This window comes from Ips typographus, linkage group LG16, assembly GCF_016097725.1.
Source record: "Ips typographus isolate SLU linkage group LG16, UJ_Ityp_2.0, whole genome shotgun sequence".
Lineage (NCBI taxonomy): Eukaryota > Metazoa > Arthropoda > Insecta > Coleoptera > Curculionidae > Ips > Ips typographus.
Window position 1 is genome coordinate 7,840,408 of NC_138437.1, and position 27,086 is coordinate 7,867,493.

Sequence of the window (27,086 nt, forward strand, 5' to 3'; positions counted from 1 at the left end):
CTACAGTAAAACTGTTAAGCGATTCCGTTAGGAAAGCGACTGCCACGGTATATAGCGTTGTTTAATCGACGAAATATTTAAACAAATGTGGTGGGATGGCGGTCGTGAAAACCTGCTATTTTAGAAGCAAAATATTGGTACTTTTACATCATTTTTATTGTGTATTTTTTTAAATTTACTAAAATCGTGCATGAAACTGAAATAATGTGTTTTAAAATTGGATTGTGTTTGGATTAATATTGCCCTAATAAAGTATGGTTAATTTTTTTTTTGGAAGGATCAACTCTTATTTTCTGCTTGTAGATTTGTACTAAAAAAACTATTATATCTAATTTTCTCCCCATTGAGGGAGATGCAACCCTGCGTCATCAACTTATGATAAGGAAGCGCACATGCAATATTGATTTCATCCTTGTCTATCGTTAACTTTTAGAAAGTGTAACTTTAGCGCGTCAGTGTTTACTGGAGTGTTTACAATGTCTGTCTCATTTCAACTCATTCTGATGAAAAAAGATAGCCTATGTTACTTCAGCTTAAAACTCACGTTAATACTACCGCCAAAATACGTCTATTGTCATTTTCAGTTTGAAAACTATGTCAATTAATTTGATTTGTTTACTATCGGTTTTTCAAGTTTCTTTCTGTGAATACTCATTTATAGAGGCGTGTATTTACCGTTGTGTATTATCTACGGTTCAAACAATCAGTAAGTACTTTTATATTAGCATTACTATTGTTATTGTTCATCTGCTATTATCTGTATTTAATTTCTAACCTATTTAAAAGTGGGGGAGTCTACTGTTTCAGCAACCCATTATTTGTTTTCACAAATTTAGTGAGATTACTTAAATTATTTTAATAGAAATCTCCTCAAAATAGCCCTACAATTGATACTAAGTAATATGTAGACTCTGGGGATAATACATTTTCTTTCTCAAAGTGATAATTTTTGTTGAATTAACCAATATTAAGGATCTATCATCTAATGTTTATGCAACCCACAATACACTATTAATGTTTTTGAATTGTGAACCTGACAGCTGACGGTCATTTTATCGATTTTTGACAGTGAAAAGTGCATTGTAAAACGTACTTGTTTTCAAAATTATGCATAGAAATTTTATAGCAAAAAATGGGAACTATTGCAAATTTAATGCTCTAGATAACGATGAAGCGTAACTTTAATGTTAGTGTCTGTGTGGTCAAAACGGATGTGACGTCATACTAAACCATTGACCACGTGACAATTTTATCAAGAAGTCCACCATTTTGGCACACTGGCACATGTCACTTACAAAGTTTATATCTATCTTCGTTTAGAGCATTGATTTGCAATAGTTCTCTTTTATTTTTAAAGTACCAACTAAACTAAAACTTACCTGTTTCAACCATGATTTCTCTAATTTGTTATTCAGTCCTTAGTATCTGAAACAACCAAAATAATTAAAATATTTATAAAAATTATCACACAAGCTTTCAATTACGCAATTTTTTCTTCAAGAGGTTATCACTTGAAAATGTGGTTGTCATTCATTATACTCTGAATCTTTTCAGAATACACATCTGTACATTTATTACAACGATGCTGCTATGGTGATGGTCTTTTTACCGGTGGTACCCAAAAATTGTGTGCGTGTCATCAAGCTTCATTTCATATGAAATGTAGATATTTCTAAACTAACTGTCTTAATAAATTATTTAGGGAAAAATATCACTCATTATGGTACTACCAAAAGTACAGATGTTCCCATTCAAATTAGTCACTGGGTGGAGCAACTTAACTTTCAGCCTAAATTAAAATGAAAAAGTACCTACCGGTATAAAAATGCACTTTAATCTCAAAAAATCACCATTAACATAAATTTATAACTAACATTTCCTAAATTGCAAAAGCTCTTGATATTACAGAGTAAACTTCACAAAGCGACCGGCCATTCTTAAGTTGTACCGTTCAGAGAACGAGGGTTGAATCCCGTGTGGTATCTGTAGGTAGTCGAACTGCTGTAAATAGCCAGGACTGTATTAAGGAAAATTCATGACATTAAATCCCAGTTTGTAGCCGAAAAAGACCAGCTTCATAATTAATTAAGACATTTGTAAGCCGGACATATCGATGACTTGGTAAATTACAGATTAAAAGTCCCCAGTGACTATAATAAAATAATAATAACGCACTATCAGAACCTGAAGTGAATGAAGTTTTATCAGTTTAGATGATATAAAATGTTTTCAAACTCTCTAATTTAATACACTTACTGCTTACAATAGAACTCTGCACACACCCAACACAACATCTACAAGAATGTCATCTTAAAAACATTATTTATTAACTTGGAGGGTGGTCTTATCGCTTCTACGATTTAATAAACAAATCGTTTTATTATCGCTCCAAATGACGATTAAATACTGTTTAGTTTGGTGATAATCACAAAAACGAACCAAAAGTTCATGCAAGGGAAGTTTGGTTATCGATTTAATGTTTTAGTTTTCGGTACCTATAAATTAATATTAAAATATGTTATGTTATATGACAAAAATAGAAACTTATAGACGCTTCTTTTCAATTTCGGGAAAAAAAATCGACAAAACGCTCTAACAACACTTAAATTTTTACTTACATATACTACCCCTAAGTGTTTCTGCCTTAAGTATAAATATGTCTTTCTTAAATTAAAAAATACAATTTTTAAATTTTGATAATGCCCAAATTGAACAGTTTTTAGTTAGCCATCTATACGTCGCAAATGAAACCAGCATTGTCTACCGGTATTATTACAGGAATCTGTAAAAAGACAAGATTCAAATTATTGTGTTGCGCTATGGAGCAATCAAAAAGGTTTATTTTTTAGAAATAGCATTGTTGTCTATTACTGAGTTTGCTAAATATACACATAGTACTATGTGGTACTGTTTTTAAGAATAAAACAAGTGCGTGTATCAGCGTGTATGACAATGGTATGACTGACTGATGCTGTGCGCAATTGTCTTTATTTAATATATGAAACAGCTAAGTTGCATTTTAAACAGTTATTTTTAGTTTTTTCTACACTGGGAGGGCAATTTTTTTGAGCTGTGACCATTAATTTTTGGTTTAGAAGATCTTGTAAAAAGGTCTTAATCACCATGAGGTCTAGATAGCCGTACGATTGTACAAAAACAGATCAAAGTTCAAAACTTTGTCATATAAATTAATTGTTGTTAATGTGACGTCTCTGTCCACAATTAAGCCGACTGAGCCAAAAACAGTACATTCAACCTTCTTTTGCACTGTCGTTCTTTAAGCTTAAGTGCGGTTTAGACTGTGGCAATACAGGTGAAAAACAGACAATATAGGTACAGTCTGAACTACGTGGCTTAAAATTCGAGGGCGCAAATTGCAGTAAGACGTAGAAGTAAATTGAAATTCATTTATCAATGGGGGTAATCTACCAAAACATTTTTTTTGTGATCTTAATGGATGTTTTTATCCGAGCTGATCGGAGTGATCCGAGTATACTGTCTTTTTCTTGACACACACAATATCGTATCTAATTATATCATGTTTTCCTTTGTTAGCACGAGGGAAGGTGTCACTGAGATGGCACCACTTGCAACGTCAACTGGTCGGCGGTATTGCCAAATGGCGCTTATTTGCGCTATCTATTATTGAAAGTTATATTTCTGTCTCACTTGAATATACATTGTAAAATTGTAAAGAAAATAAATATATTTTCGACTTGGCAATATGGAGGAAATGCATCACTTAACCTGAATTTTGTGTTTTTGCAAAAGTTGTGTTTCCAGTTTTGTTTCTGTAGTTTTAAATTTAGTTATTAAACATAATTTTTCTTCACAATGCCGCGATGACTTGCATTATTTGTGGATTAGCCGAAAATGAGGTCAACAAATTAACATGCCATTCCCTCCAATTTAGAAAAGTAAGTAAATTACAAAAATACTTGCATTAAATCACAATAACTCTTTCATAGGCATGTTACAAATTCCATATAAGTACTGTAAATACATAATTATAAAATGTCTTTTAACAGGTGATTAATAATTGGCTGACGACTAATGACAAAGTCACTACTTATTCCACCAAAGTTTGATGAGCTCCCAGATCAAAATGCACTTTGAAGCTTATGAGAAACTGGATGAAACAGGTAACTTATTTGATAGAAATTAAGTAATTTCAGGGTCTGGTTGGGTTTTTTTTCCCAATCCTTGCAACCAATGTTGGACCAGTATTTATTAATATGATATAATTTTTTACTTTGCATTTTTTTACATGTTTTCTTATAATCAAGGTTACTTAGGTATTTGTCGGTAATATACTGTTATTCATATGCTTATTATACATTGGTATTATTTTGTCACCCTTCCACATAAAATGCGGATATTGCTTATGATAATTACATTTTAAATTAGAGCGCGAAGAGTGACGTCACGCGGCCTTCTGCTCCCCAGCGCCATCTCACAAACACCTTCCCTCATGCGAGACAAAGACGTGAAGAAAGAGAGAGATAGCATGCTTGGAATATCCGGACAATTTTCATCATTGAGTTGCGCGTCTCGGGCTCTCTCTCTGATAGTAATATTTACCAAATGTCAAAGTTTCAACTTCCAAAGTGTTAACTTGAGGCTAGTGGCTGGTATTCACTTAAAATACAGAATACTTGTTTTTTAGTTTCCCAGACGCACTAAAAAGATATTTTTGCAACTTCTTACTTTTTAGACCTGCAAACAGAATATACAACCAAAATTAATTGATTGAAGACATTATTAGGCAAGTGTCAATAACTTTGGCAACAATGTACTGGTTAGAATGAATTGTAAATCTAGCCTTCCACCTACGTTACAGAATTGAAAGGTCTTTTTAATTACGTCACGGGGGATCCTGCCAGACTCATTTTAAAATTTTATTTAAGCCTTTTATAAAAATACTAACAATTTAATATTGAAAAGCAAGACTTAATAGCACATTTTTAACCCTATTTTACTTTTAAATTCTTTGTAATAACAGCTTAGAAGGGCTGTATTTGAGTACTCAAAAACTGCGTCCTTACAATGAAAAAAAGTTCATCGAGCGCACCGTTTATTGCGACTGCACTAATAAACAAACAAAATTATATATGCGAGTAATAAGTGAAATTTGTCTTGAACGAAAGTAAAAACCGTCGAAGATGCCGAGTGGGAGCTATCTGAAGAAAGAAGGGAGTTAGCACAACGGTTACTTTCTTTGGGCTGTCTTCACAAACCAAAATTTGGGTCAAACGTTAACAGGTTCGGTTTTTCGTCATTCTTCGCAATTATTGTGGATGAGGTGCTAATTTTAGATTTTCAGTGTTCTGCACCATGCGATTATGGATTACTATCTTTGGTATGTATTTTGTTTGATTTTTTTTAAATTTATTATTGATATTTTTTCTCACACGTTCTTGATAGATTTTTAAGACACTTAAGCCAAGAACATGTACCATCATACATTAAAAAAAATAATAATACTACCATTCACCATACTAATGCAAACTAATTAGAAAAGATCGTATAATTGCCATTACTCTCTTTATAAAATTTGTAATCCAATTAACGTATATTAATAAAATTGTTCTGGCTAAATGTAAGTTAAACATATATAAATTTATAAGAAATCGCTTTCTAATGATTGAAACATGTTTTTTTTTTATAAGGAAATTTTGGTTCCTTGGACGATTTTTTTAGTGGGTGGTAAGTAGGGTAAAGAAATCTTTATATATTATTGTTTTTTTCTGGGTCGCTGTCTTTATTAATGATCCGTTCAAATTACTGTTAGTGCGTCAATTTGTATTGTTATTGTTTCGTTTGGACGTCATATATATTAGACTTGTTTTTACCAGCGTAATAAATTAACACTTTCAAGTTGATGCAAAAATAACAAAAACTGTATTTCTACACATAAAACTTTCTTCAATTATCTACTAAAGTAAATCATTTTTACGTTGGAGAAATTTTATAAAAACATACACCAATTACCATGACTCAGCGTTATTTACTAAAAAAAACAACAGGATCTAAAACCAAATATCTCGGACAACATATATTGCATATATCGTTGTGTAATTTCGGAGTTCCCAATGGCAATTATGCAATTCCTTCTAGTTATAATTTGATGTCACGAAGCGGATATTCTATCTGTATATTTTGTTATTGAAGAGTCAAAGGGAAAGTGAAATCAGCTTGGCGGCGTTACAAAAATTTCGTATTAACATAAGCGAATTTCGGTGCTATAATGGTGTTGTGGGCGTTTTTTAGGATATGTAAAAACAATCGGCAACATCGGATACTAATTGCGTAGAACGACCATGACACTGATTTTCCATTTGACTGTTACTTAAGAATTAATTCCACAAAGGTGCATGGTAGCTTCTAATTTGAAATTTAATTCAAAATTTGACTTTTAAATTGATATTTTTGACTTACAGTGTGTTTTTAAAAAGTACCTTAAAAAAACTTTACTATTTCTGATGACCAAGTCAAAACTTTTCCATTTCAGGGAACGTTCTCGTAGTTCTATTTTGCTTCCATTACTCATCCGCAAACCAGTATAGTTACCCTTACCAACCATGGTTAAGACGTAATGAAGAGTACCAACACTTCCGGCGTTCAGCTGATGAGTACTCCAATGAAGATCTGGGGAGTGCCAGACACTTCAAACCAGATACGATTTTTAAAATTACTGAAACGTTAGGGGCGTTAAATACAGTTGGGCGGTACTTAGTCAATATGACCCGTAATAAGGAAGCAACTAAAGTGTCTGAAGAAGTACCTAATGCTTTATATACTATTAGTAAAAATGTTTTGGGGAGAAATGTTACGGATACTATAGCCCCTTTGGTTAGAGAGGCCTTGCCTTTGCATGAGCAGTCACAACAGTTGGCGGAAAAAGTTGATATTAAAGGAAGTGATGATGATGATGATGATGATGGTGATGATAATGATGGAGGATCGAAAACTTGTACGACACCTGAAGGATTAAATGGGTAAGATTTGCGCCAGCTTGACCTTGCCAAACATCTCTTCTTATTGATAAATCCTCTGCGTAAGACTTGTACGGTACGACCTTGCCTTTACGTAATGCTTTCGGAATTACCGAGAGAAAGTTATTATTATTAATTTTGCGTTATTACTATCACTTTATTTTTAGCTTCGCACTGTTTAATAGAAATTGCTTTTCAGGTACTGCAACGATCTCAGTGACTGTCCACAATTGCTTTTGAATTTAGGCAACCTCAGACAGTCGCTGTGCTTTAAAAGCCTTTTTGTCCCCGGGGTATGCTGTCCAAAGTCCGCTGACCATAATTTGGTTTCAGCCCCACTTTACACTAGCACTACTAGTACCACCCCAGCTACCACAACCACAACCACAACCACCTACAAACCTGTAACATTCGCATCAATTTACTACAACACAGACACTCCTGCCACCCCAAAACCTGTGGCTACAACATCCATTTCTGCAGTACTGTCCAACAACCCTCTTCCAGCTATAGTAAACAACTATGTAGATTCAGATGAATGCGGACAACCCGAATCAGCTAAATTTCGGGTTGTAGGGGGTGAAGAAGCTTTACCAGGTCGCTGGCCTTGGATGGCAGCGATTTTCTTGCATGGTTCAAGAAGAACCGAATTTTGGTGCGGTGGTTCCCTGATTTCATCTACTCACGTTCTTACTGCTGCTCATTGTACTCGGGATTCACGACAACGGCCGTAAGTAATGTTTTCCGATGGGTAATTTTGTATCTTAATGTATATGATTTCAGATTCTCTGCAAGACAATTCACAGTACGACTTGGGGATATTGATTTAAAAAGAGACGATGAGCCTTCAGCACCTGTTACGTTCAAAGTAACTGAAATAAGAGCTCATAAGCAATTCAGTCGAGTGGGATTCTACAACGATATTGCTATACTAAAACTTGACAGACCGGCCAGGAAGTCCAAATATGTCATTCCCTTATGTGTTCCTCCTCCTGAGTTGAAACAAGAACAGTTTGCAGGACGGAGAACTACTGTGGTGGGTTGGGGTACTACATTTTACGGAGGGAAGGAGAGTACTGTCCAACGTCAGGCTGTTTTGCCAATTTGGAGGAATGAAGATTGTAATCAAGCCTATTTCCAGCCTATAACTAGTAATTTTATTTGTGCTGGGTACTCTGAAGGTGGTACTGATGCTTGTCAGGTACTGGGTTGCATGTCAAATGAGTCCATGTAGCTAGATGTGTTTTTTTTAGGGTGATTCTGGAGGGCCTTTAATGTTGCATTGGAATACTAGGTGGATTCAAGTTGGGGTGGTTTCCTTCGGTAATAAATGCGGAGAACCTGGATATCCTGGAGTTTATACTAGAGTTACCGAGTACTTAGATTGGATTAAAGAAAATACTAGAACTTGAGTTTGGCTTACTCTGATGCCAGCTTTGAACCTATCTAGTTCCATCAAGTGATATATTATTATTTAAGTCAGTTATTGATATTTATTGCTTTTGTATTTAAGCTAGTTTGAGTGAATATGTGTGATCAGTGACGTTTATTAAGCTCAAACTAGGGTGTAAATAAAAACAAACATTTCTAAATAATTTATTGCTATTTACAGATTAGCGGAACGCCTTAAGCACCCAAATATTAAGTGACAGGGAATAAATGTATTTAAACAAATAAAACTTACACAATATAAAAAGTATACCCACAGAAATAAGTACACGTTGTTTGTAAAAACTTTAATCCCGAATTAATTTTCACGAGTTGTATTAACCAACATCTTATATATATTTACAAACGTACTAAATAAAGAAGTTTCGTTATTGATCTTAAGGCCTAACGACGATTACATTCAATAAATTACCTACGTTATGTACAAGGGTAAACTCGTTCTTTAAAAAGTTTTAATTTGGTTGAAGGAACCGTCAAATCCGTAAAGGCAAATTGAAATATCATTGTAATGGTATTGAGAATCGGAGATTTGGTTTTATTGCCATTAATATCACAGCAGTAAATAATTTCTTGAATACAATTTTCAAATTCTGTTGTTGCTTTAGTTATATGTACAAATTGATGCTTTATCTGAATATTGACGTTTTAACTCTATGCTAAACAAAAGGCAGTGAAAAAATACCTTATTTTTTGTAAAAAACTGCTTTAATTGCACGTTTTATAGTATTCCACTTTACTTTCTAAGATCATGGTATATTCCTCCATTTTGGCTATTAGACGATTTAGCTCCTCCTCTAATCTCTCCAGCGTAGGATCTTGATTATTCTCTTGTAACATTTGAATTTTATTCTTATTATTTTGAACTTTGGCGACCATATCCAATGCTTTTTTTGATAGATTATTAGCTCGTTCATTAGCCGTTTGTACCTTATCCATAGTGTTATTTAAACGTTGACGGGCAACTTTATAACTTTCTTGCAGTTGTACGGAATCAGTTTTAGTTTTTTCCGCCTTCTTAAGTGTGTTTACCGACTCCTCTATCGTACTATTAGCAGAATTAGCATTATCGGTTATATTCTTTTGTAAAGCTAAAATGTTTTCCTGAAGTTCTATCAGTTTACGCTTAATGTTGTTTTCTTCTGCTGCTTTGGTTTTGTTTCCAATCTGTAACACACACAAATCATCATGTTTACTATTTAGATATATTTTTTAATAGCACTTACTTCATTCAAAATATTCATGGTGGCTTCATAGTCTTTGTAAGCTTTATCAATTGCCTTTTCTGCTTCAGCTTGGACTTCTTGAGTATGATTTAATGATTTATTGACAGCTTCAGCGTCAGTTAGTAATTTATTAGCATTAGACCTATAATTCATGTTTGATTTGATTAGTAAAAAAGACTGTGTGTGAAAAATACTTACTTGACATCTTCCGCATCCTCCTTTAATTTGTTAACAATATCCAAATCGGTCTTAGTCGCAGCTATAATACCATCAGTGTTCTTCAACCTCTGTAAGGCATCTCTAATTTTGGTAGCCAATTCCCTCACTTCATCTTCACTTTTATGCACGTCTTTTCCTAAAACTTCTTCAGCCAATTTCTTAATTTCTTCAGGGTTGGTGTTGTTCTGTCCCATAAAGTCACGCATGTCCTTCGTTACTTCAGCCGCCTTGTTCAAAGAACTATTGGACTCCAATAACATATTTTTGATTTCATCGTAAGTTTCTTGAGCTTGTCTGCGTGTTTCGGTGGTGTTGATCTGCGAAACATTCCTAATTAAGTCATTAGCTGCGGTTTCTTTCTCTTTTAAGACAGCTTCAGTTTTTTTGGCATAGTTCACCGCGACTTCTGCCAGTTGTTTTGCACCATTTTCGCAAGAAATGGAGTTTCCGCAACTTTTACAGCCAGCACCTCCGCAAATGCCGTCACAAGGATTACCAGCTCCATCACAAACCAATTTGTTTAGAGTGGGAATTTGAGAATTTAGATCTTGAAGTCTTTGTCGTATATTAGCTAGTTGATTTTCGTTTTCTTGTGACTGACGTAAATAAGTGTCTTTAGTTTGATTGATAAAGGTTTCCGTAGCTCTGCATTGGTTATCAGCATAATCTACGTCCTGTTTTGAATGTTCAGCTTTGTGAGCTGCCCTATCTGCTTTAGCTTTCGCTTCGTTAACCAAAGTTAGGGCACCTTGTACGTTGGCTTCTTGCAACTTGGTACCGTTGTTTTCTAGTTCTTTAGTTCTCCTCTTTAAGTCATTGATGCTGTCATTATAACCTTTAACCTTTCTGTCTGTAAGCAAAATGGTTTGCTTGATATCAGCCAAGCTTTTATCAAGCCCTTTAAGTTTCATATTCTCAGTTTCGTTGATCTTAACTCCTAAAGAGTACAGCTCTTCTTCTATTCCATCTACATCAACTTCTTTAGTATTATTCAACAACAGCTCTATCTCCTCCAAGTGGGCCTTCATATCATCAAATTCTTTAGCGTAAGCTCCAGTTGCACCAACTTTCTTTATATCCTTCGCTCTATTAACGATATCCATGGTCTCATCTAAAAACGACATATTTCAAAACTTAAAATTTTATATGAAGCGTAATATACTTTTGCTTTTTTGTAGAATTCTATCCCAGTTATCAAAGCACTCTCCACAAGTAAGACAATCAGGAACTTCTCCAATAAAGCCTCTTTCACATCGGTCACAGTTATGACCTCCTACTCCAGCTCTGCAATTGCAAGCTCCGGTTGACATGTCACATTGGTCATTTTTAGAGCCCAAGTAGTCACATTCGCATTCTAGTGAAAATGAACCGTAATTTATGAGCCAGTATTTGGCTAAAAAACTTACTAAGACATTTATCTTTAGGGTTTCCGTAAAACGTGGGCATGCATTCGTTACATTGTCTACCACCAAAGCCTGGTTTGCAGTCACATTGACCATCAAACTACAAATACATTCTTTAGTTTTTTAAGAGAAAAAAAGTAGTACAATCTTACCAAGTTGCATTGTGTACTTAAAGAACCAGATTCATCACAATCACAAGGTTCACAACCTTGACCGCTGGCAATTTTCCAATGGTTCGGCTCGCATTCATCACAGTGGACTCCAGAAACGTTAGGGTAACAGTGACATTGACCTCCATTAGGATTACACTGACCAGTTGTGAAATTGGTTCCCAAAGGATGACAAACACACGCTGAAATAAAAATTAACCATAATATTTCAAGTATTAAAACACTACAATTTAATTCACCTATGCAAGGTAAGTCATCGGCGTATCTAAAGAATCCGTCTCTGCAAACTTCACAGTGATCGCCTGTAGTATCACCCAAACATCTAAGACATTTTCCAGTGTGAGGATCACAATTTCCTCTTTGATTCAAATCAATTTTGTCACTACAATCGCAAGGAACACATACTCCTCCAGGGACTTCAGGATTTCCGTAGTAATTGTCAGCACAGACATCACATCTACTGCCAAAATAACCTTCTTTGCAATCGCAAACCACGTCTTTAGTAATAGGGTCCAGTGAACATCTGTCAGCATAAGAATGATTGGATCCGGCAGAACCAGGACAAGGACAAGGTCTGCATTGGATATCTGCCACAATTCTAGGATCACCGTAAAAACCTTCTATACAGCTATCACAGTGACTTCCTGTAGTGTGATCTCTGCAGCTGATACAGATTCCTGTTCTTGATTCGCATGTTTCGGCATGTCCATTGCAGTCACAACGTTCACAATTAGGGAAACTTTAGGGACAAAGAAGTTATTTAAAATAAAATATTGCAACCAAAGTGAGATAACTTACTTCCAAAATCCAACCCTACACTGGTTACATTCTCTACCATATGTATTTGACCTACATTTACATTGGCCAGTGGTGATGTTACATAAATTATCTAAAGCCCCAATGCTATCGCAGTCACAAGGCCTACAACCTTCAGGACCAAAATCGTAAGTGTCAAGGGCACATTGATCGCATCTCCTTCCAATAACATTAGGCTTGCAGTTGCAAATTCCACCCGATTCATTGCACATTTTACTTGTAGCCCCTGTTGGGTCACAATCACAAGGTATACCGCCATCAAAAACTATAGCTCCTATGCTTGCATGATATTTCTTGCAAATTTCAGGAACTACAGCACCCCTCTCGAACATAGAAGGATGTCCGCAATTATAACGTGTAAATTCTTCCAAGTCGTGATCACGGAAAATGGTTGTGCCGTCGATTCTTGGTCTTAACGAAATGGAGTCTATTAGAACTGACGCTGTAGGTCTTGAAGTAGGTGAGCTATAACTGGTACTGAAGTCTATCAAGATTGTATAAGATTTGTGGGCTTCCAAACAAACCGGAGGATAAACTGTCTGTTGTCTTTGACTAGCTGGAAGACTAGTATATTTAGTATCTGCATTCAAATCTATATCTGCACATGGTCCATTCGGATCTACGTCATCAGGACGCATAATTACAACTTGGACGTTCTCAAAACTTTCAGGAGATGTCGGTTCATATCGAATAATCAAATCGTATTCCCTGGAAGTTTGTATTTCACTAACATAGAACTTCATAGTTTTTCCTGGAATAATTTTAACAAATCCAGGTCCAGTCCAAGTGGTTTCCTTTCCATCTCTATAGGGAGCACGAATGACTACCTGACCATTGGTGTCACTGGATTCAGCTTCATATGATAAGAAATCTAAACTAGCAGTAAAGTATTGTTGTCGTGGTGTGTTACAAGTTCTTCCACTCATATGAGGTCTACATCTACACTCTCCAGTAATAACATCGCAAAAGTTGTCGTAAGCACCACCTGGATCACAGTCACACGGCTGACAACCGTCTTGTTTATCTGATAATCCCCAGTATTGTGGCAAACATTGGAAACAGTCTCTTCCAGTTACATAACGCTTGCAAGTACATTCACCAGTGTAAACGTTACATCCTTGGTTATCAACGGTACCCAAAGTGTTGCAAGTACACGATTGACATCCGTCAACGTTATGTTCAGTGAAATTCCAAAATCCGTTTTTGCATTGGTCACATCTACGGCCTTCAACGTTAGTTTTACAGTGGCAGCTTCCGGCTACTAAGTTGTTGACTGGGTCAGTAATTGAATCGCATATTCCTTCGTCCAAAGATCCATGAGGGTCACAATCACAAACTGTAAAAAGAGAGTTTTAGTCAGTCAGTTTAGATTAGCGGGTAATGTCAAGTGTGAACGGTAAATAACACAGGGTGGTTTAATGAAAAACGTATGCTACGTAGTCTACGTCTCATCAGCACTCTAATCTGTTGAGAGAGAAACAAAGACAGCTCAAAGAGGTATGATTGCTGTTAAAGTTTGGAAAGAAGAAAGGTTGGAAGATAGAATCACTTACGTCTACAGACTTCCGGATCTTGAATATCCTTCTCAGGGTCTTTGTAATAATATGGTTTGCACTGTTCACAATTAGAACCCATGGTATTATGCAAACAGCCATCGCATACCCCTCCACTGACTTGCCCTTTGGACTCGAATAGAGCAGCATCAAAATGGCAACTAGTAGCGTGGTTATTACAATTGCAACGCCTGCAAGCATTTGTTTGTTTTCCAATAGCCGGCCTCCAAGGTAGATCATTGAAGAAGTCTTCGCATTTTTCGCAGTTACGTCCTTTGGTGTTGTGGGTGCACTCACATCGACCATGTACCATGTCAGGTTTAGGGTCGATACCTTGTAATGGAAGACATCTACCGGCATGTCCATAACAAGAACAAGATCCTCTGACTACCATATCAGATATGGCATAATAGTATTTTTCCTGTAATTAATTTTGTGGCTGTATTACAAGAAAAAAAAATGGAAGAAACGTTCCATTTCTCCACATTTATTCACTTCTGAAAACTCAGTGATTGAACCGTATATTACCTGAATTTGATCTCGTTGATCCAACAAATCATCACCCAAAGTGTGCAGCTTGGTGAAATTAATCCTTAAATTAGTAATTTTCAGCAGGTTTTGTACTTGTTCAGAATAAGGATTATCCACTGGCATAGTGGGGGGTAGCACTCTGTATATAACTTCTCCATCAGCAGCAGGTGACAGTCCTGAATACCGGGATTCGCAAATCACTTCGGTTAAATTTCCTGGATGGCCTTGTTTGACATGAGGAAAACTCTCTGTACAATTGCTTGCAAAGTATCGATAAACCTTAAATTAATTGTAGAAATGCAACTTGCTATTCTAAAATGTTGTGTTAAATTACCTGCCAGGTTTGCTTGAAATCGTAAGAACGCTCAATCAGCATGGCCGCAGGTCTGAAGGTTTTAAATGTTATAATCAAATGAGTAAAGTGAAACTCAGCTTCCAAGTCTAGCTCGATGTAAACTTTTTCTTTGCCATTTTCTGACTGCCACCATGATTTTGTTCTAGTTCTGTTTAATATTTTTTGGTCATCATTTAATCGCTTAAGAGGCAAAAAACTTACCCAGGATACATTTTATACACAATATTACTAATATTGTGATTGATTGCTGGATTAGGTTTGGGTGAAGGTCTGGAATCACACCAGAAGCACTTTTTTCTCTCATCATCCAAATGAGACACAATACAATATCTTTCTTGATTACGAAGACCGCAAGTTGATGATGCGTATAGCTGGTTTTCTCTCCCAATCAGTAAATTTCCAGTAGCGGGGTAGCAAGAACTTTGTTCGCAAGGATGGTGTTTAGGTTCATATCCTAAGAAAAACATTACCAAATTACATTTCAAGTCATGGTAATTTGGTACCAATGTTAGCAGTGACTTTAGTTTAGTACCTTGATAGACCAACACCGTATGGACGAAAAACCTTTTTTTAATATGCACTTTTAGTTAGTGTGATTTATTGTGAAATAGTATTAAGCTGGATAGACCGACACCTTGGAATCGATTCTGGGAGTGTCAGACCTGGTTTAAAACTGACCGCTTAGTTGGTTGCTACCTTCTGTGTGTAGCTTAGCTAAAGGGTGAATCACCTCCGTAGCACGTAGAACTTCAGTGTTGAAATCCGGTTCTGGTGATTGGTCTCCTCTTTGAATGTAATTTAATGGTACTAGCATACGGTTCAATATTTAATATATCAACTCTGGTTAAAGTATAGTTAACTTATACTTTACATGGCCCATTAATAATATTTTCCATGCAAAATCAAGTTCAAAGTTAAAGTAAAAAGTGAGTAGAGTACCTTTTAGAGGGTAGTTCCGAATACGTGATTGCCTTGTATTTATAAATTGTGCTTGGATTACCGCCACTGAAAGCAAACAAATATTACGTCTCCCTAATTTATAATAAAAAGAATACTCACTGAATAGTGGGAAATAAAAAAGTAGCACCCATGGCCGATACATGATGGCCCTACAACGAGCCCCCCTACAAATAATTTGAAAAAACGTTATTTTGATTTGTGTTATTGCGCATCAACGCAGGAGATTGTTTGTTTAAGTAATTACTCAATTTCCAGTCCGGTTCTGTTCCTCGAAATTTATCAAATTAACAATAACCTCGATCGCTTTAACAAAATGACATCATAGGCCGGCTGGTTTGTAAAACAAAAACAAACATTCAATGCGGGAGCTATAAACTAAATAATCTTTCTTGAGTCGTGGGTTATCGGCAACTGTGAAATTTGACCAGCTGCATAGTAGATTTTCATGGATAATGTAATACTTTTTAAAGGATTGTATTTAAATTGGTACATAAATTGTTCGTGCATGTGTTGTAGTCATTCTAGAGGAAATTGTCAAAGAATGTGCGGTTTTATGTTTATAATGTAATTCTAAAATTAGAATTCTTTGGAAGCTAAAAATACTTTATACGAGTGTGCCTGATCTGCTCCGGAAAATGCTATGTACATATTTTGTTACAACAGAAAATAGGTTCAAAGACTTTCTTATTAATCCTAGATTGCCAAATAAAAATTGAATAACTTCTGAAGGGGACTAACTAACTAATGGCCATGTCAGCATGCTTCAGTTACAACTTACAAGCTATAAAGTGCTAAATTTCATTTCAATACAACACTTTTACACCAAAACTGATTTATAAGCAATAGTTATCGCTTCCGTTGTATACATTACTTGCTTAATAGTAACGCAATATCGACTTTTTATTACTCTTACTAAACTGAACTAAAATTTTATACTAATTTACCTATTTAAACCGGGCAAAGCCTACACACTAAAACGGTTTTGATAATGAAGAAAGAAGCTTTCAAACCGGCAACATATTCATTGATAAGTCATGACAAATGTCACGTTATTTCGGTCGTCAGCCTCAAATTTTGATAAGAACGAACAGCAGCATACGAGAATTCTCACTTAAATTGTAATATCTCTGAGTATTGTTAATTGATTTTTTTCTTCATTCATTATATAATTGGTAAAATAGGTCCACAAAAAGGTCATCCTGCATGTTTTGAACGAATTTCGTCAATCAGTTGTCATATTCAACCCATTCTTCGGGGTGTATTTTAAATTTGAATTTACTTACTCTTTTGCATGGTTGGTATATATTAAGACAGCTTGTGGCGAAATAATAAACCATGGCAAGGATGGAAAATATTACAAAGCTGCTAACTTTTTAATGGGACACCCTGTATTTTTTCTGATTCAAAAAATATAAAATATGTTGACCTCATTAAATATTTATCAAATTTGTATTTTTTTTTCACCTTTGCCCTAGTCTTAACATTTTGTGGTGATAGGATGAGCCCTATAACATTTGTATTATAACAGTTTTTTCTACCTACAAAAATAAACTGGCCACATGTGGTCTAAATATACGGACCACCAATTATCATTAAATTTAACCATTTTCCAATAGTTTGTCTTTGAAACTTTTAACTAGAATTACTGGAAATAGCAGGTTAAAACAGTGTTCGTGATAATTGAATATTTTTTAACATTCTGACTTTGAAAATTGACTAAAGTAAACGCAATTAAGCCTTGTCTAAGCCAATTTTCATAACATTTTATTGTTTTTCAATGTTTTCACGTTGAAAATTTACTAGAAGCACTCCAAATTGTCCAGTAAGTCAATTCTCATGAGTTGTACCTGTTTTTCATAGATTTGAAATTGAAAACTGACTAGAATAACTGCAAACTCCGGAAAATGTATTTTCAGGAAGTTTGACTGTTTTTCAACATTTTGATTTTAAAAATTGACTGATTGCAAAATGGGCCAGTAAGTCAATTATTATGAAATTAATCATTTTCCAAAATTTTTTCTTTGAAACTTGACTAGAATTAATGGAAACAGCGGGTTAAATCATTGTACGTGATAATTGAATATTTTTTAAGATTTTGACTTTGTAAATTTACTAGATTAACTGTAATTAAGGCTTTTTTTCTAACATCTTACTGTTTTAGAAGCACTCCAAATGGTCCAGTAAGTCAATTCTCATGAATTGTGCCTGTTTTTCACAGTTTTTAAATTGAAAATTGACTAGAATAACTGCAAACTCTCCGGTAAATCTATTTTCAGGAAGTTTAACTATTTTTTCAACAAAAAATTGACTAATATCATTGCAAATGGACCAGTAAGTCAATTATCATTAAATTTAACCATTTTCCACAATGTTTTCTTTGAAACTACGTTTTCTTTCAGCGTATTTGTTGCAATTTGAATGCCCTTCAGAATTTATTTTTGCATGTTTCATTTTCTTTTATTTTCTTTTAATATTGGAAGTCGGTTTTCCAAGAAGAAAATCTAAAGTTTTGTTTAATTTGACTCTACCAAACTCTCTTATTACATATTTCTCAAGATTTTCACGTTTCTTTTCTGCCATAGTGTTATGTGGCTTTTTCTCTCCTCCTAACTGTTAGTTAATTTTTTAACATAAAATAGATCAATTACAGCTAATTTGACCGTAAAAAAAATGGTTGTCATTTGCTCTGACAGTTGGCATCAAAAATCAAAATCAGCCACAAACACAGTTGGTTAGTGTTTCTAGTTAATAATTTTCATGCTACACTCAATTGTATATTTGGCGTATTTTCCTTACTTTCTAAATTTTTTAAAGACTTTATTGTACTAATTTTAAACAATGTCTTTTTTTTTTTGCGGGGTTTATCAACCGGATGACTGGTTTTGATCAATTTTTAGATCAATATTTGCGCATCTGCTGTTGATATAATTTAGCAAACCAATTGAGCGCGTATTTTACACTTTTAGACTGTAAGTGCACTAGTCAAAGCAAAAAATTATCTAATCTAAAATGAGTTTTTACTGTTTATGACACTGAAATCATTGCATTTTGTGGAAAATATATACGATAAATAATTATCTCTGTCTCTGTATGTGTAAAATTTAAATTTATATTTTTTTGGTTTTTGGGTAGAATTTTTCTTAATTTGTTGTAGTATAATGTTATGGATAGTTCAAGATGGCGGAGGCCTCTTTGGGCATATGCGACTTAAATCACAATACCGCCCTCCTATTAATTTATGATAAATCACTGATTTACGAACTAGTCGTGTCAAACGCCTTTGAGCAATCAGCATAGATCAGCAATTATTTACATGTAGGTTATTTACCTCTCTCGAATGCACTTCTTTTAAGTTGGAGTCTGGGCACATGCACTTTTAGTTTACAAAAGATCAGTATTCAACCCACTAATGCACATCAGACGCGATTCGGTACGTATACACGTATTGTTACATGCTCATCTAACAAAGTGTTATTTCAGTACTGCCTTTGACAAAAATCTAGACTAGCTTGATTGTGGTTATGTGCGGCACGGACAGTGCGGCTTGTATTTTCACATAATGGGTACTGCTTGACGCAGACCTCGACACAGCTTAGCATGGAGCTTTCTTAGAAAGAGTCAAAGGACCGACCAAAATGGTACTACCTAAAAAATCACTTACCAACCAAAGGCAGATGTTCGCTTTTAAAACACCACCAGACACACTATTTCTAATTTTTATATAGCGGAAACACCCAGTTTTGAGCTTTTAGAGAGCTTTAAGTTTATATTGGGTTACGACGTTTTATTGAAATCGCTGGTATCAACAGAAACATGTGTGGAACACTTGTATCGATCCGATTTTCGGTACTGCCTGGCAGTAATGACCAGTGTATGTTAATCAGTTTATTTTAACTGATGCAAACTAACAAAGCAATTAATATATAATAATATAAAAAAAATAAATTACCTGGCAAATTTGCAGTGCTATGATGAAAACTGGAATATTATTTTTCACTAATTTGAAGTCTTATAGACCGGCGATAAGGGTGGAAAAAGCGACCCGCCGTTGATCTTTGACAAAAGCTTATCACAAAAATTCTTGTGTTAACATCGCGTGTTGACTGCTCAAATCAACTAAAATGGGACATATTTTCGTCTAATCAGTCAGGCAGCTTCCTCTTTCTAGTGTGGGGGTCGCTGATAACTGGGCATCCGGCTGTTAGGATTTACAATTTTTTGAATTTCATTTTCTTTATTAATGAACTTATTTGTTGTAATTCAAACCATATTTCATTCACAAAAGTTTTTTTTTATGAGTTTTAAGGCGCAGTCACCAAAACTCCCTAATTCTTTATCCCCTAGTTGGAGAATAAAAGAGTTGAAAAATAAAACTCAAAATACTTACTTAAACCCCTTTTATACAGTCTCTAATTATTATGACAGTAATATAATACAATAATGCTCACTTAGGTTCATATATTTAAAATTAAACAATGTTCTCCAGAACTTAGTTATAGTGAATATTTCCAGTATTAATATGGCTTCAAAAAGCAATATTTCTACAGTGCTACTTAAAAATATGTTTTTACCTATTTTTTTAACATTCTGTATACAATACAATGTAGCTTACTACATGACTACCATATAATTCACTAGCCCATTTTAATAAAGAATTAATAACTCAAATAACTATGTGTAACACTCAAACTAAAACGTAAATTATTGTGCTTAGCTCAGTATAAATTCACTCTGTCAGAGAAACGTTGACCAATAAGTTATGTTTAAGATTAGAAAAGAAAACGGAAAGAAAAACCTGGAAAACTGATCAATGCACAACGCTATGCTTTTCCCATTACAGAAAGTGGGGTATTGAGGCTGACTAATAACACTGCTGTACCTAGGTCTTTCCATACCCTAAAATATCCTTAACGTAAACAAGTTTGCTTTACCTCAAGTAAACTTACTCTGTAATCATTGATATCAGAATGAAGATCTTCATCAGAATATCCTTTCATGGCTTTAGTCGCCACAGGACCCATAAAGCTATTCACGACAGCAAACTCCATAAGGGACATAAACACAAAAACTGAGCAACTGGACATCCACACATCAATAGCTTTGACGTACGATACAGGAGGTAAGGATTGCTGTGATTGAGTATTTTGAGTTGCTACAAAGTAAGTTGGTGATAAATTTACATCACTAGTTGAACAATACCTAAAGTGAGAAGAGAGGTGACTCCTAAAGTGACTCTTGCTGGTATGGCTTCTGGTTTAATCCAGAAAGAGATCCATGACATTACTACTATTAAGGCTGATGGGATGTAAGTATGGAACAAATGGTAACCTAGTCTTCGTTTTAAGTTGAATACTACAGCAAGACAGGTGAAGTTACCTAGAAGTTATACTGCTATGTAGACATATTGGCGTAGTTAAACCTCATGTTAAAAAAATATAATTTGAAACCAATCTAAACAATATACCAACCAGTTGAGTACTCTATGGTACAATCAGTAGTGTAATTATTGGATATATCTAATTGAGGCAGCTCTATATCTGGGTTGACCACCAGAGGATCAGTCATATTCCAAATAAACACCAAATCATGATCTGTATGGGACACTGTATTTACTACATAAGCAAAACTGTAGAATCAACTAAAAGTGACTCACAACTTTCAATCATCATAGAGCAAACTTGAGTGTCATGAGGGTAAGTTTCGAACTTCATGGCACATGATAAAACTAACGTTAGCCTGCAAAGTTATGAAAACAGTTAAAAATTTTGAGTCAACTCTGAAACCTACTTGGACATGTAGAGTAAGGTTTTATCATGATACAACCAAAGGTAATGGTTAGGGATAGTCATTTCATGAAAAGTCACACTTTTCGCGTTTTTAAAGAAGCAGTCAGGTCTCCAAATACTGTGAAGCCACTCCACATCCAAAATCCTGTATTCCTCACTCATGTTTTCAGGGAGACGAAGTCGAGGATCTCTCCAGCTTTGTGCTAGGAAGATGTCGGTCACATAAGTCTGTTTAAATGATTTTTCTTTTAGTTTATGTTATGCAATGATATAAATTATATACCATTGATTCTTCATTTATAGAGTCTAGTGATAGAACCGTCACATGAAAATATACTATAGTGGGTTGGCCATGAAATTTGGGTGCTCGGTTTTTGTCGTAATGTTTAGGCCTTAAGGGGAGAATATCCCTTAGGGATAAACTCGACTCATCTATATATTCCCTGCTACTATTGTAATGGTGATTACTGTAAATAGTTTGTTATTGATTTTTGGTTACATGACTAAATTTGAAAAACAAGCTTACCCTGAATGAGTGGCCATTATTCCAGAAATACAGGTATACAAAACGAAAAAAAACGTTTAATCTCACATCTAAGCACATTACGCGGTTAATATAGCCCTATCTAAATGACTGTAGAAACTAAACTAGAAATTAATTGCATTACTTTTAATCTGATTATGCCACACTGAAGGTGTGTGTTAGTGATTTAACGGGTTGCAAATAAATGTAAACTAGGCCAACCGTTCTTGACCTTCGCTATTCCTTCATCTTATTATCACTAAATAAAACACAAATGTCATACAAACGTAAAAACCGTTTATTAAAAAATTAGGTAACTTTTCTTAAGGATCGCAGACGAATCACAAACGCGCTTAAATAATAAATATAAAAAAAAAGATCAAGAAAATAAACGTAATAATAAAACAGATAACCAACGCGCTTCTAAATTAACTATGCAACCGGAAAAGTTACTCTTCATGGCCTATAAAAACAACTGGTTTTCCAGTTTTCAAAATCCTCAAACTGGAATTTCTTCCCAATTTTTGTTTTAGCTCAGATTGTCTGTAGTCTTCGTCAGATGGTCCTAAGTATGATGAACGCTCCTGAGATGGACCTTTTTGCTGTTGTTGAGGCGGATGAGGTTGTACATATTGTTGAGGTTGATAGCTAGGTTTAAAAAAAATGTAGGAAAGAATATCTCCTTAAACACAAAACTGTAATACATAAAAATACTGAAAAAACATACAACTTTACTGAAATGTAATTTTACAGATTTGGGTCCTGAAATTCATTAAAATTACTATACCTTTCTTGGTTATTTGCCGCTACTGGTTGTGGAATCAAAACATAATGGGTTACCACTCTTCCTCTAGGTTTGCTAGATTTAGCCGAAGGTACATCATGGTACTGAGCCACATTCGTGCTGTACTTCTGGTAGTTTTGTTCCGTGGGGTATTGCTGTACTTGAGGACGGTGCACATTGTTTTGGTCTATTATGTAGTTGTTGGTTCCGGCTTCTTCTAAGTGGTACTGAACTGCACTAGGGTCCACGTAATAGCTGACTTCTTCTTTCGGCTGTCCTGGTTTGTAGACCACATTTTTTTCGTACTTTACGTCAGAAACGTAAATTTGTTCCTTGGGTTTTTTCGGTGATTGTCCTGCTGTGTATATAAAGGTTAAATTTGGTGTGGTTTTATAGTGATTTAAATGGTACCTTTAGGATAAACTGGGGAATTGGGTGTGACTGGTTCGTACAGGTGGCCAAGTCCAGCTTCAGTTGGTAGAATGAGTTTGGGGGTTCCAGACAGTTTGGCTTGGTACTTGGGTGGGGAAGGTTCTTTATCTTCGTATTCTTCTCTGTCAGATTGTGGGTTGTACTCTTCTTTTTGATTGTAGTCGTTTTCTTCTTCGTTAGGACTATCATTTTCTTCTTCGTTGGGAGTACCATTTTCCTCGTCGTTAGGAGTATCACTTTCTTCATCGTCTTCTTCTTCCTCTTCTTGAGCTGGAGCTTCTTTAGGTGGTTGTTTTTTAGATGTAGTGGATTTGAGGTGTTTGGATCCAGTTTCTCTTTCATACTCTACATTGTGGTAGTATACTATTTCCCTGTCTGGACTAGGTTCTTTAGACTTTTGGATTGGTGGTGGAGCCTTTTCTTCCTCCTCTTCTTCATCATCATCCTCCTGCTGTTGTTCGTATTGTGGTTCAGCCTGTTTTTCTTCAGGTTCATCTTCTTCTTCAGCTTCGTCATTATATTGTTGATTGTTGTTAGGGTAGTAGATTGTTTCTACATCAGGTTTGGATAATTCGTAGTTTTCTATAGGTTCTGAATGTGGTTTTTCACCTATTTGCCTTTGCAATTGATCAGCTCTTTGCCTTTCATATATAGCATTTTCTCTAGCAAGTATGGCGTTTTGAATAGCTAAAATGTTCTGAGCTATTGGAACTGGCTTAGAGGATTCCCTGACGTATTGCTCATATAAAGGTAACCTTAAAACGAAACATTAAATAATATTATGATAAAGTGTTGTAACAATTCTTTCCCGGAGGTTTCTCGCTTAATTATTGCAGTAGTGCACTTGCTATTGTCTTAGCGAATCATGTTCATATTACTTTTATCAGAGCAAAAAGTTAATTGGGCAGAAAAATGTGCGGTTGAATTTAAGCAGAGACCGAAACCATAACTACATTGAATTTGTTTGGGTGTTGAATTTCATAATTTATAATTCCTCGGAAATTATGCGAAATGTAGATTCTTAAAATTCCTGTTTTTGATTTAATTGTCCGCGAGTCGTCTATTGTTTTTGTTAATTTTAAATAATAGTAAAAGCGGATTTTTTTTGCATCGGCAAAGCATTAATGTTACGTAAATGAAAAATAAAAATGTCGCCAATTTAATTGTGAACAATCGCCAGCGCCACATTCGAGACAATTAGTGATGCATGTACTGTAACTAATAACAAGTAATATAAAACTAAAACTTGCCCATTGAGTCCGAAGCACAATGCTTTTTCGTGTTATTTCTTTTAATTATCACTAAACCACGTTCTTGTACGAAGAAACGGTGAAATTTGATTCTTGGGAACCTTCCTGTATTTTTATACGATTAAACGCTGGCCTACACTCGGTTGTCATTGTTTTATTTTATTTTATTGTGTTATTATATACGTACATATTTATGACTATAGTTTATTGTGATTAAAAAACTGGCTCACTTACACTACTTAATGGCGAAATAAAATTTCGTAAAATCACGTTTTTACCTGGATTATTTAAATTGAAAACCTCGACTACCATAAAATTAGGCCGATTTTTCGGTTAGAGTACCATTGTAACAGATATATTTTACGAATTTCTTCTTGTGTCTTGTACTGTATGCCTTGAGTGCAATTGAAACACAAGTTAAAGGCACACTTTGAATTTACATTATCAAATTTGCAGTGTTTTACTGTTTGTTAATAAAATGGAAACGTATCACCTTCTTGACTTCATGTAGTATAATCAAAATTTTGTTAAAATAGACAGAAAAACCAAGTGTATTTCGTAAAATATGTTGTAATTGTATAAATTGAAATTAATGTAATTTTCATTTGATTGGCTACATATAGGCGCAAAACTGATTTGAAATGGTTCAAAAAAATGTTTATTACCAAAACAAATATTTCCTCCTACCATCATTCTTTTCTGTCATCATATACTTATTTCCAGCATTATATCATACAAGAATGTAAAAAAGTGCATTTTAGAGGATATTACACCTCATTGCAAGTTCAAGCCTGACTGAACAAGTTAGTTGACACTAGAAAATGCAATCAATTGTAAATTAGTTGCAGTGCGATTTCTGTTACAGAATTTAAATTATTCATCCTCATCACACTGAATAAAAAAATCAACTTACAATTGTGACTCTGCTTTGAAGATTATCGGGTTAAATGCGGTTTTTGTAGTTGGCGTGACTTCCTTCAAGTATTGCTCAATCTTAGGTAATCTCTTTCCTCTTTTAGGTCTGGAAGGAGCGGCATTTTTAACATAGACAGCCTCATACTGGGTCTGCTGAGGTTGGTTCGTTTCTTGGTGTTGGTTTGTTGCCCTAGAACCACAAGAAACAAAGGTGTAATTAACAGTAATGTCAGAATAATTTGCTGCAACCAGAAAAGGTCAATGTGTGCGCTAATTGTATGGTAACACTATAGAGTATTCAATCATAGTTATTTATGGCTATTCAGTTTTATTAGTTGTTAGTAACCCTATCGATTGTTGAGCCATCTCATAGATTGCAACTGCAAAAAGAACAAGATAAAGTTCTTGTTCGTGTTAATTGTCTCCATTCACCTATTGCTCCACTTACCTTGGTACTTGTTGCAGTACTCTTTCCTGCTTCAAATTGCGCCTCTCATTAGGTTGGTAAAAAGTTTCTACGCGATACTGCCTATCGTTCTCTGATGGTATACCTCGAGAATAACACTGCATTCCCAAAAATATGATACCAACTGGAATTTAAAAAAATGTTAAATAGATTATAGAACCCAAAAAGAGTTAGTATTGTCTATTGAGCAACAAAATCTGTTTTTGCTAGAAAGTACCAGCTGTGTTTTACGCTCCGCTTAATTTCGGAGTTATTAAATTTTAAGCAAAGTTACATTTCGATCTAAAAATCCATTTACAAATTTGCAATCTTTATTAATCAAAGTACAAGCAAAATAAACCAAGACTTCCCTTTAACAATTGATCAAAACGCCCACACCGCATTTAAAAGAGATCGATTTTAGTTTAATGTGAAAGTGTAATTGTAACAACAAATTTTCTCTTTCAAACTGATTCAAGTAAATTATCTTCTTAGTGGTACCATCAGTTATGATTGCGTAATTAATCTTGTTTCTCACTTAGATGGTCTATTAATAATTATTAATAAGATCTTTAAAGTACCAATTAAATCGTGTTAGGACCAAATGATGTAAATGATAAGCGAACGGTCATAGAGACGTATTAAGTTAAGTTGATTATGAGAATTTAAAAATCTTTAAGTCACATTTTTGTTAAAATTATAATTTAATTAAAGTAAATTTTTTAAATAACTGAATTTAAAAAATATGTTACATTACACCAGTATATTTCAAATGAATTGTCCATTGTGATCCATTTTTTGCGAGAAACTCAACGTAACATAACGAACGTAATCCCAAAAGAAACTGAAAGAAAAAACCGTGACATAATCAACATTTTTCAAAACACTTTGATTTTAATTGTAGTAAAACTTTCAACTTTTTAAATCTATTTTTTTGTTACCGGTCCTAACTTAACAAATTTTTTTAAACACAATTTTTCAAAATAAAACTTCACTCAAAAAATAACACCAAAATTTCGGCAAAGTGAAAAATCGCACTAGTTCACAGAAAATCTCGATTACCTAGCGAAAGTGCAATATGCATCTTGACGGGGCGAACAATATTATGGTTAAGAAACGAACTGCCGCATTTTCAAGCTGTGTTAGTATTTATATAGCTTAACTTTTATAGGAGAAAGGATTATTTGCAGCGAATTCATACATGCCGAAGAGAATATGCGAGCTATCTCATTATGAGCGCAGCTTTTCTGTGTTTTGGGTCTTTCAGCCTCCTACAA

General features: G+C 34.7%; 4 protein-coding genes across 14 annotated transcripts; 1 reads left to right on the plus strand and 3 right to left on the minus strand.

Moving 5' to 3' along the window:
- On the plus strand, positions 1-8,709 carry LOC145738695 (venom protease). Of its 7 annotated transcripts, XM_081993669.1 has the most exons (8): positions 3,576-3,917; positions 4,029-4,142; positions 4,408-5,262; positions 5,324-5,359; positions 6,512-6,998; positions 7,195-7,725; positions 7,779-8,196; positions 8,249-8,709. In XM_081993669.1, the coding sequence occupies exons 4-8, from the start codon at positions 5,335-5,337 to the stop codon at positions 8,405-8,407; spliced, it is 1,620 nt and encodes a 539-aa protein (XP_081849795.1). In that variant the 5' UTR covers positions 3,576-3,917; positions 4,029-4,142; positions 4,408-5,262; positions 5,324-5,334; the 3' UTR covers positions 8,408-8,709. The 7 variants fall into 7 exon arrangements, with proteins under 7 accessions (XP_081849799.1, XP_081849792.1, XP_081849796.1 ...); XM_081993672.1 differs by lacking the exons at positions 3,576-3,917; positions 4,029-4,142 and adding an exon at positions 604-706 and having other exon boundaries at positions 5,148-5,262; XM_081993670.1 differs by lacking the exons at positions 3,576-3,917; positions 4,029-4,142 and adding an exon at positions 593-706 and having other exon boundaries at positions 5,003-5,359.
- LanB1 (laminin subunit beta-1) lies at positions 8,579-19,795 on the minus strand. Of its 4 annotated transcripts, none has more exons than XM_081993650.1 (16): positions 19,624-19,795; positions 15,774-15,838; positions 15,654-15,719; positions 15,393-15,521; positions 14,916-15,168; positions 14,694-14,862; positions 14,357-14,638; positions 13,829-14,249; positions 12,258-13,611; positions 11,699-12,198; positions 11,442-11,641; positions 11,293-11,389; positions 11,049-11,240; positions 9,866-10,997; positions 9,668-9,809; positions 8,579-9,608 (listed from the first exon to the last, which is right to left on the minus strand). In XM_081993650.1, exons 2-16 carry the CDS (start codon positions 15,814-15,816, stop codon positions 9,150-9,152), a joined length of 5,439 nt encoding a protein of 1,812 aa, XP_081849776.1. In that variant the 5' UTR covers positions 15,817-15,838; positions 19,624-19,795; the 3' UTR covers positions 8,579-9,149. The 4 variants fall into 4 exon arrangements, with proteins under 4 accessions (XP_081849776.1, XP_081849777.1, XP_081849775.1 ...); XM_081993651.1 differs by lacking the exon at positions 19,624-19,795 and adding an exon at positions 19,336-19,415; XM_081993649.1 differs by lacking the exon at positions 19,624-19,795 and adding an exon at positions 19,003-19,161.
- A 261-nt stretch (positions 19,796-20,056) lies between these two features.
- HisCl1 (Histamine-gated chloride channel subunit 1) lies at positions 20,057-22,154 on the minus strand. Its single transcript, XM_081993680.1, has 8 exons — positions 21,987-22,154; positions 21,744-21,927; positions 21,462-21,688; positions 21,328-21,410; positions 21,143-21,277; positions 20,874-21,050; positions 20,621-20,826; positions 20,057-20,570 (listed from the first exon to the last, which is right to left on the minus strand). The coding sequence occupies exons 1-8, from the start codon at positions 22,001-22,003 to the stop codon at positions 20,409-20,411; spliced, it is 1,191 nt and encodes a 396-aa protein (XP_081849806.1). The 5' UTR covers positions 22,004-22,154; the 3' UTR covers positions 20,057-20,408.
- Positions 22,155-22,260: 106 nt separating this feature from the next.
- Positions 22,261-27,036, minus strand: LOC145738696 (uncharacterized). Of its 2 annotated transcripts, none has more exons than XM_081993675.1 (6): positions 26,872-27,036; positions 25,813-25,954; positions 25,363-25,554; positions 23,179-23,954; positions 22,771-23,122; positions 22,261-22,631 (listed from the first exon to the last, which is right to left on the minus strand). In XM_081993675.1, the coding sequence occupies exons 1-6, from the start codon at positions 26,891-26,893 to the stop codon at positions 22,433-22,435; spliced, it is 1,683 nt and encodes a 560-aa protein (XP_081849801.1). In that variant the 5' UTR covers positions 26,894-27,036; the 3' UTR covers positions 22,261-22,432. The 2 variants fall into 2 exon arrangements, with proteins under 2 accessions (XP_081849801.1, XP_081849800.1); XM_081993674.1 differs by having other exon boundaries at positions 22,771-23,125; positions 26,872-27,032.
- Positions 27,037-27,086: the final 50 nt, after the last annotated feature.